The 10,605-nt window shown below is 43.6% G+C and overlaps 1 protein-coding gene across 2 annotated transcripts in view; it reads left to right on the plus strand.

Annotated features, from left to right (window-relative positions):
* GALNT17 (polypeptide N-acetylgalactosaminyltransferase 17) overlaps positions 1–10,320 on the plus strand; it is a 277,593-nt gene extending 267,273 nt beyond the window's left edge. For both annotated transcript variants that reach the window (XM_044993352.1, XM_044993353.1), the window contains 2 exons: positions 8,413–8,580; positions 9,263–10,320. In XM_044993352.1, coding sequence (XP_044849287.1) covers positions 8,413–8,580; positions 9,263–9,391 — 297 coding nt within the window. In that variant the 3' untranslated portion in view covers positions 9,392–10,320. The remainder of the gene's footprint in view (positions 1–8,412; positions 8,581–9,262) is intronic.
* The last annotated feature ends 285 nt before the right edge of the window (positions 10,321–10,605 follow it).

Consider the following 10,605-nt stretch of genomic DNA (forward strand, 5'->3'; position numbering starts at 1 on the left):
TACCTGACCAAAAGCAGGAGACGCCAGAAATCATGAAATTCCAGCCCAACCAAACCCAGGAAATATTGGAGCTGGTTCTCATGGGATTTGCAGCCCAATCTATGTATGCACACCCAAGAGGTTTTTCAGATAATTTAGCTAACGATCCAAGTTTTTGGGTGTGTATCCAACTTCAACCTCTGAAGTGCTTGAGATTTACCCATCGTTATAGGAGCATAATCAAGTGATAGGTGAGGTGGAAAGGACAGATGGAGTGTTCCACAGTCAGTGTGCTCAGAGAATGAATGCACCAGTAGATACTGGCTACATCTGGAATTGGGAAGGCAAACCTGGCGGCAACTCATCTTTCATAGTTCTCTTTTCTTCTGTTGCTCCCCTTTTTACCTTACTATAAAATTTGTGCACAGCACTGAACAATCAGGTCAAACATTACTCGCTCCACCTCCTCTGGCTCAACATCTGAACTGAAGGGATTTCATCCTTTGCCTTTTGCTAGAAAAACTTTTCCTGGATCATAAATGTGCCAAGATCCACTCTAGGCATATTTAACATCCAGGTAGAGTTTTATTTATTAGAAGACAAGTCATCTGCCTTTGATTGGGGTTTTTTGGAGGGGAAGGACTGACTGTCATTCCAGAGGCTCTGGAAACTTTATTGCCTGTTATATATTATTTCCCTTGGTCTACTATGTTGGTTTTGGTTTTTGATTCCCTCTGTCTTCCAGATGGACAGAATCATGTATATTACCCTATACGTGACAATGCCTTCTAATGGTAGATTTAAAAACAACAATCTAAAACCAACTCTACCCAAGCAAAGCACTAACTTCCACACAGTTCTCGGCCGGGCAGAGGATGAGAAACAAAATTAGTCACACATGACACATTGATTAATGCACCACTGAAAAGCATTCCGATATGACAGTAATAAGGGAGTATATAAAATTATACAGAATAGAATCCAAGATCCAAGGTGCCTTTATAAACTGCCACTGTTTGACAAGTTCACTCTACCTACAAAGTGAGCTCCCTATCAAGCCTTCATCACAAAAGAAAAGTGCATAAGCGTTTCACAAGGACTCAGGGTAAAGTCTTAATTCCTGGTCCCAGTTCTGTAAGCCATCATCTCCATGTTTTCTGTGGTCAGTGAGGTTCTCATTAGAAGTTGTGAGAAAGGAAGGCGCTAAGGTTTATTCTGCTGTTTCTTCTACCAGTGTGAGAGCTCAGGGCTGCAATTGCATTCACTAAGAATAATATAAAGACCATCACAGTAAGTGCTCACCAGATATTTGCATAATAAAAAGCTTGCCTAAGGAAATCAATTTCTCACATACACCAGAAAGGCGTGCAAGGGGGAAAAGGTCTCCTGCAAGACAGAAAGGTTCCTAAACTTGTTTGAGGTAATCAATTCATTGAAAAGATTTGCAGCTAAAGCATTGGTTTTCTGGCTGAGCAAAAGGCTGTTCCAGCCCATTTAACTGATTCCAGCCAGGCTCTGGCTCCACACTGTAGCTTTAGCGGTGGTAGGATAGACTACCAGAGATGTTTGTCAAACTCATGTTTGAAAATTGTCTCTCTTCCTCTCTCTTGTCCCTATACGTGACTCTACCCAAGCAAAGCACTAACTTGTATATAATCGAGCTCTTTGATAGTTTTTTTCCCATCTGTCTATCATAAAGCTCTTTACAAAGGAGGTGTCATTGTTCCCATTTTATGAAAGAGGAGATGATTATGGTAGAGTTCAAGTCTACAGCAAGGCCCCAGGGTCAGGTAGACTTGATCCAGTGACTGGTAACTGGCCCAAAGACAGGGCCTGATATTGGCTCTCGTGGGGTGACCAGCAATGGTCTCGGCTGCTCAGCTCACCTTTCAGTGTACACAGTTCACCAACACTATTCCCACAGAGCTGGTACTCTGGTTAGGGCACTAGCCTAAGATTTGGGGAGATGTGAGTTCAAGTCCCAGTACCAGGACAGATTTCATATATGACCTTGGGCAAATCACTTAGTCTCTCTCTGCCTCAGCTCTCCGTCTGTAAAATAGCAGCACTGAGCTAACTCAAAGGGGTCTGGGGAGGATACATATATTCACGGTTACGAGGCGATTGGACAGTATGACGAAAGGGGCCATATAAATACACAAGAAAATGAATAAATAGAAGGCTCCCTTGCTGTAAAGGCCCTGGGTAATTTCAGGGACTCCGATGTGTTCAGATACAAGTTGTCTTCCCTTGTGGCTTTCAGCTGGAAAATTTGAATGCCCATGTGCCAGAAATGCCCTAAGAGAGCCATCCGCAAGGTATTTCCAGCCTGGCCTTTGAAGATTCACAAGGGTAGAACAGTTCCAATCAACATTTCAGTGATGGGATACTAGCCCACGCTGAAGCTGAACTGAAAACTTTTGTAGGGCCACCGGTATCTAGCAGGGGATGAATTCACAGTGCAGCCTTAAGGCGAAGATGGATAATCCTATTCTTTGTACAAAGGGAAGGATAAACTAGATCAGCCAGTGATGTAGCTCTTTACTAAATATAACTTAGCCACCGTTGTGAATGTGCCATTTAATAATGAATTATGCACAAACTGCATATTGTACTTTGTAGTTGGAAGCTTATGCCTTTAAGTTTCTGACTGTATGAGAAATTAAACTGATGCTGCCTGCTAACCTTGGACTTTGAGATGAAAACTAAGAGCAGGTTATTTCTTCCTTCCACTGTTTTTTTTATAATTAAGCTTAGTGATGTTTTCTTTTCCTACATGGTGATCTGAATTAAAATGTTGTGTTGCTGTTTGTTTGACTGGCAGGCTCAACGAAACCAGCTCAAAGCAGATTTTCCTTCCTGTTCTTTCTGAGCCACATTGTTCCTTTCCTCTCCAAACCGTGAAAGAAACAATGACCCCAATTAATGTGGGCATCTAATGGTATGCCCTCGCTGCTCCAAAAAAAGAGAATGGCATTTGGGCACATAAAACAACCGTTTACAAGCCAAAGTGCTAGTTAGATTCGTCTGCTAAGTGAGTTTGGTGTTCTGGCAAAATGCAATCTGGCTTCAGAGCCTTGCGGTCAGACACATAGTGGAGCTTGTATTGCCGATTAGATTCTTTTTGCTTTTGCTCAAAGTATCTCCAGGCCCACACTTGTCTCCTGGCCTTTGTTGTTGTTGTTTTGTTTGTTTGTTTGTCTCCTCTGTTTATCTTCCCTTTAGTGTTCCTTCTTTCATAGAAGGCTTTCATTCATTTCTAGGTTAATTCATCACCAAGCGTGAATGATGAGAAATCCCTTTATCCTGTAATTAAATTGAATCTGCTCTTGGACTCAGCTTCATCTTTTAAGTGATATATCATTACTGCAAAGTGTTTTGATGATGTATTACAGTCATGTCATTGGAGTGACAGAACAGTGGTGATATATTAGCATAATAGAAGGCACTATAATACAAGATAATGTCCATCCAGCAGTGCCTTCCATTTAATTATAGGATAAAATATGTTTTCCTCAAACAAATTTGTTAAGCAGCAGGATGCTGGGACAAAGCCACTAATAGTGAGATAATCCAGAAAACTGTTGTATCATGGGGGACAAGTATCATTTAGATTGAATTATTTAAAAAAGAAAATACTGTACTCTTATGTATTGTGACTAGTTGAGAATCTGCCCTCTGCAGTAAAGAAGCTAAACAACTCTAAATTATTTTTCAGTAGTCAAGGAACATCATCAAGACTTATTTCCCAGGTCCTAAGAAGTCTAATTAACTTTCTTCCATCACAGAGGAGCAACCAGGTAGAAATAGTAATCAAAGAGCGTATATTGTTAAGGTCAGGTTTACAAATGAGGAGATCAAACTGAATAATGCATCAGTGCATTTGTAGAGTGTGAGGCTTACCCAACTGTGTTTAAATTTGCAGAAGCTGCAGGTTAGCTAAATAAATTATGTAATCTTTACTTTACCCCTCCTTCCCTCTTAAAAACACAGGCAGCTGCTACCTCCTTTGAACAGAGACATAGCTCCACCCTCCTCTTCGGCACTGGAAAGATATTTAGAATAGTGATACTTGGAGGTTCTAGGGCCAGGCCCTTAGCACAACCTCACTTATTAATTAGGGGGTTAGGTTGTGCAATCCTTAGGTTGGTGAGCATTTACTTAGAGGCACAGTCTCCTGGGGCTACACGTGGACATGTTCAATCTTGCCCAAAGTCAGCAGTTAGCCTGAGACAGTGTAACTCCACATTAATTTCCTTTAACCGTTTGGTCACTAGATTGTTGTGTTTTTTGTTTTTTAAGGGTTCCTCTTGGATTCCTTCCCTTTTCCCATTTTTCCCCTCTTACTCCTCCCCTCCCCCTTTCTAAAAATCCTCACATCATAGTGGTCTGATGGGGTATGTCTGTACTGCATGCTAAGCCCAGGCTCAGGTCTGAGTCCAAGTCAGACTCACTCAGGGCAGCATGCACTCAAGACCTAGGTTCTCAGACCCTGCTGAGGGGGTTGATCAGAGCCCCCAAAGTCCCCCTGAGACTCAGGTCCAAGCTCTGTTTTACAATGTGGACACAGGTCAAGGCATGGACTCAAGTCAGAAAGTTCTCAGTAGGGACACATGAACATGACCGAGAGACCCAGGTTCAGCAATTTGAAACCCAGGCTTTCCGTGCTGTGTAGCTGCTTCAGCACTGGTTTAGAAACACCCAGTCCACAAGCTGGGTCTCACTCCGGTCTATAATGCAGTGTAGACTTACCCATAGAAGTCTGTTACAGTAATTCCTATTGTTTTACTTCCTCTCCTTCTCCCCACTCCCTAGCGATGTCCATACTCCGCTGCAGCATGTTCAGTCCCTGCCAGTGCGGGACCCATTCGTGAATACGAACAACGTGTTCTGTAGAAGTTAGCAGCGTCGAGTACATCCGTGAGAAGTAACATCTCACAGCCTGCCATTTTGATCTGTGGAAAGTGTGACGTCCAGCACTCCCCACGACTTCTATGCACCCTCACTTGCTGAAACGTGGGCTGGGCCACCTTGGTGCACGTAGTGGGGCGGGGCTGGGGGAAACAGTGGTGGAGGCAGATGAGCTGGGGAAGGTGGCCAGGCTCCCTGTGGGAGTCAGGCCTAGGCTCTGCATGCAAGTTGGGGCCAGGTTCCCTGGGGGCCTTGCTGCCCTGCTTCTGCGTGTGGTCCTGGCCTTCAATGGTCCCTCTCTGCCAGCTGGTGTGAGCCAGGCTCCCCGAGCAGCAGCAGCTCCTGCATGACCACAGGGCCTTCACCTTCCACTCCTGTGGGTGAATGCGGCCTGGGAAGAGCACAGAGCTGGGACAAGGGAGCCCTGCTGGTGCCAGCCCCCCACAGTGCCTCCAGGGGTCAAACCACTCAGCCATCCCTCTTATAAAATAGATTTTTAGGTCCTGTGTCCCCCCCAATCTGCCCACATACACTTGTCGTCCCCCCAGCACCTCTGCCCTGAGGGGCCTGCACACCTCTGCGCTGACGGCAGAGTACGTTACTTCAGCTGAGGGCACCAAAACCGCAACTTCAACACCGGTGGCCATAACTTTAGAACCAAAACAGCACAACTGTCATTCATCCTTCAGTCAGAACCCAAGGGGACTTGTACTCCTCAATCACTTAAGCTTATTTGAAAGTCACACCCTTAAACTTATTTAACTCATCAAGACACGTACACAACATTAACTCTCCGAAACAGCCTTTTCCAGCTGTGATGCTTTCCAGGAATAACTGTCGTCCGCTTTGAGCTGATGAAAAAGACTGAAGAGTAAAGCAATTGCAAGCTCTGTTTTGGTTGACAGTAAGCTAGATCAAATAGTAAACAATATACTGAAGTCGATCCAGAAATGCATTCTAGGTTTTATTTATCTGGCTATTATACCAAATAGGTTGCACATCTACTATATCCACTGTGATAGATTTCTCATAAGATCCGTGTTTGTTCTTCAGATTATTTCATTTTCCCATTGCCCCTTGCCCTCAGGACCTGATTTGATTTTTGCTCTCGTTACTTTTCTCACCACATTAGGAGATAACATCTAAGCACAGAAATTTTATTGCCTTGTGGGCACTAGGCCAACAGGCTAAAGAGAAGCTGACAAACATAATGAAAGGAAAGATGCCTAATACAATAATTATATACATGGACACTAAGGTTTTAAAAGCACATAAAGAAAAATACTTGTACTGCATGCTTGTGCTTGTCAATGGATTTCTTGAAGTCACAGTTTTAAAGGAAGGAGTTTGATATTTAGTCCTTGAAAGATTTGTGAGCTACTGTTAAAATACTAATTCAGTTTGGTTGCTTTACGAAAACACATGCTGTCAGTCAAGACTTTTACTGCTGAGGATTTGAAACATAAAAACATCAGCACCAATAAAAACAGATAATCCAGAATTTCACCATTCTGCAATACTTGATTTGCTCTTAGAGTAATTCTAATGCTCTGTTCATATGGTAGCCTTCTTTCCAGACAGTCTCATCACATGTTGCAGAGTTGAAGTAATTAAGCTCCTTTGATGCAGGTGAGCAGTATACCTGTTTTGTGCATGAATAACCTGAGGCACAGAGAGGATAAGTGTCTTGCCCAGGGCCTATTCAATGAGCCAGTGGCAGAGTTGGGATTAGACCCCAGCAGTCCTGATTTATATTGAGCTGCATTAACCTCTAGAAAGCACTTCTTTCTGTTCCACAGACCCAACCCTAACACCACTGACGGCTCTGGTGAAAACCACAGGGAAAAAGAACTTGTCAATGCACAGTCAGGGGAAGTTTGACCATGAGGTTACAGCTAAAGGGTCATGTGTTCTACTGCAGCAGAGCTTTCTTCAGTGCAAGGAGAGCATGGTGGGCAGAATGGCTGGGGGACAGCGGCCTTTGTTGTGAGTTACAGTAGCTTAGGTCTTGCTTAGATTTACAACACTAATATAATGTTCTTAAGGAGCCCTACAGCAGTGGCGGCTTGGCATGGCATAGCCCTCTCCTGTCCTCAGCCAGTTCGAGCCAGAATCCAGCCCCCTTTGTCCCACCTGGAGCGAGAACCTGGGAAGTTCAGCACCAAACCTACCACAACCCTGCCAAATGATGTGAAGGAGTCGATGAAGCTGTCAGTAAATAACATGCTGTTATGGTCACTAGCCACTAGAGAGAGAGACAACCATGCATGCCAACCCAGAGCAATGCACTTGTGTGTCTAAACCAGCATAGTGAAGTAAAGATGAAATTAGAAACAAATACCTTAATAATCGGTATCTGCTTTTATTGGTTCAAGTCAAACCCCTTTACATTGTTTTTAACTTATTTTGGATGTTTAATTATTCCAGCAAAGATAACCATAACTCCCAGTGTGATTTACTGCCTCTCTTTAAGCATCTGGGTCACAGATATATTCGGTTAATTAATGTGCTGAATACTTCTCATTTGTCTGCTGGATAATAGAGTGATTCATAATTTAAATAAGCAGCTGTGTATATCTTTCCCCTGAATTATAAAAGGCAGGCTGCTGTCGTTCATCTCTTTTCACTCTGTGAATTTAAATACGTCTAGGGAAATATTTTTTTAAACAGTGCAAATATATCAGCCCTTTCTTAAACAACCATGCAGCTCGTTGGACAATCAACAACAAGAAGGGACATGAGTGGGGGGGCAGTCGTCTTCCTATAGCTAATTTCTGCCCAGTAGCAAGACTTCATTCTTTCCATGGCTGGGGACAAGACAGCTCGGATGCCTTCCTCTGATGCTATCATTCAACATTTCCTCCAGAACAAACAGAATTTTCAGGGTGCACGGGAGGAGCGAGATATACAGTTATGCACAAGCAGGATACTGATGGATACTCCAGTGTTTGGAAATGGTCACACCAAGAGGCTTTTATATCATCTCTAGCTATATATACATATGGGGAACAATATGGGGGATCTAAGATTGGAGCATTTCGTGAGGGACATGATCACAAATCAAATCCTTCACTTGGTTATCCTTACCTGTTGGCTGCTATTTTCTGCCTATGCCTAGAATAGCTGGAGGGCTGCTCTGGACACATCGACAATGGCATTTAGTTGTCAAAAGAAGAACCCACAGCTAAGCATCTCAGAATCACTAGAATGGTCCAGCATGCCCCAAAATAGCCAGCTGGTTGCAATCTAAATCCACCATGACTAGCATAGTATCAACACCAAATAAAGGCCAAAGGATCCCACCCCACGGGGTTGTTAGTAATTAAAGCCCAGAGCCATAAAGGTATTTAGGTGTCAAACTCCTCACCTGCATCCATCCACAAAACTGAGCTAGAAATCTCCGGAGACAGGCTTTTGCATGTCATTCCCATCTCCTGTACTCACTAGCTCAGTCCCCTCTGCATCTCTTCTCTAATCACACTCGGGAAGTACTAACAGTCTTTTTTCCCCCCACCCTGTCAGCTTGCCCGCTACACCAAGGAGGGATACCTTCACTTGGGGGCCCTTGGGACCACGACTCTCTTGCCTGATACCCGCTGCCTGGTGGATAACATGAAAAGCCGGCTCCCTCAGCTCCTTGATTGTGAAAAGGTCAAGAGCAGCCTCCATAAACGCTGGAATTTCATACAGGTTTGTGAGGATGGGGCTTTCGCCTGCTTCTTCTCCTCCCTTTAACTATGGCCTGTGTCATGTATTCTCTTCTTTATAGCATGGAGGAAGCATTTCTGCAGAGGTAGGGGCTACTAGCCAACATGCTGCGAGAGGAGGTGTTTTCATGCCCCCTTTGCTAGTTTTACTCACACAGAAATTGCTCAGCCTAAGAACAATTTAACGCTGGTGAGATTAAGGATGTTTCTCCTTTTTCCTAAGTCTTGTACTGCTGGTGCATAAGGCCCAGAACTTGATATTCACGTTATGTATCCATGCAGCCATAGATTCGTTACAAAATGGCATCCCAGAATAGGATCGTGCAGACCTCAGAGACTGAAAATTGCCTTTGTCTACGATGGGAGTATGTAATATATTGGCTAAATGTGTGTGATCATGTCTCCCTCACACAGAGGATAAGACTCTGCTACTTGCAGATTACAGATTTTCTCAGTTCGCTGAAGGGGCAGGGATATATACATTTAGGGCTGAAGGATCTCATGGATTATTTTAATGGATATTATTTCTTAGTTTGCATTAGCGCCCGGCCACCAAGTGCTAAGCACTTACCCAGCCCAGAGGAAGACGCAGTCCCTGTCCCAGCGATTGCATGCAGTCACCTATTGGCTACACCGAAGGTACTTACCTTTATCTTTGATTTTAGAATGGTGCGATCCTGAATAAGGGAACTGGGCGCTGTCTGGAAGTGGAGAACAAAGGAATGTCCGGCATTGATCTAATTCTTCGCAGCTGCACGGGACAAAGATGGACAATTAAAAACTTCATCAAGTAAAGGTGTAAGGGCCAGAGCAGTCTGAAGATCTTCACTCACAACACAAGTGACTTGGACTGATCAGACAGGGATCCTTTTCACAACTTTGGAAAGAAAGAAATATAAAAACAGAGCTTTATTCACGGTATCAGGAGAGGACCTTGGGGGAAGTGGGCATTCGTGGTTTGTTTTTTTTATTGTATATTAGCTGATTCCAACTGGGTGAAATTGCGTCAGAACTGTTATTTTTCGTCTAGCAAGAGCTCTCAAGGTATCACTTATATCTGCTGGAATGAAGCCGGTGCAGTCTTGTGGACGGTTTGTTGACAGGGAAGTGATGCTTTCACAAATGACTTGAAGCTCTTAGCAAGGGCCATCAAGGTTTATACCAGGACCAGAGTTAAGAGACCTTGGACTAACCCACTTGTCAAGCAAGAGCATTTCTCTGTATAAAACAGAAAAAATTGCCGAGTTTGGAAGCCTAAAGTGAGCTGCGTTAAAGTTCTTAGGTGTTTTTAAATGTCTCCTCTCTCCCTTTCTCTCACCCACCTTCTTCTTCAACCTGGGACAGGCATGCTTTAAAGTGACAGGTCTCAAAGCCATCTCCAAATAGCTCCTTGATTTCCCTCTCCCAGCAGCAGGATACCAACTATACATACAAAATGATGGGGCCTCAATTAGCTGTTACAACTCCAGAAAGCGATTTTGGCATCATCATGGATAGTTCTCTGAAAACATCTGTTCAATGTACTGGGGCAGTCACAACAGCCAACAGGAAGTCAGGAACCGTTAAGGAAGGGATAGATAATCAGACAGGAAATATCATAGTGCCAATATAGAAATCCATGGTGCACCCACTTCTTCAATACTCAAAAAAGATATATTAGAACTGGAAAAGATACCAAGAAGGGCAACAAAATCTAAGGGGTATAGAACAGCTTGCATATGAGGAGAGATTAAAAAGACTGGGACTGCTCAGTTTAGCAAAGAGACGACTAAGGGAGGATATGATCGAGGTCTATAAAATCATAAATGATGTGGAGAAAGTGACTAAGGAGGTGTTATTTACCCCTTCGCATAACACAAGAACCGGGGGGGGGTCACCCAATGGAATTAATTAGCAGCAGGTTTAAAACAAACGTGAGGAAGTACTTTTTCACACAATGCAGTCAACCTGCGGAACTCATTGCCAGGGGATGTTGTGAAGGCCAAAAGTATAAGAATAAGAATTAAAT

The sequence above is a fragment of the Mauremys mutica genome, chromosome 19, assembly GCF_020497125.1.
Source record: "Mauremys mutica isolate MM-2020 ecotype Southern chromosome 19, ASM2049712v1, whole genome shotgun sequence".
Taxonomy (NCBI): domain Eukaryota; kingdom Metazoa; phylum Chordata; order Testudines; family Geoemydidae; genus Mauremys; species Mauremys mutica.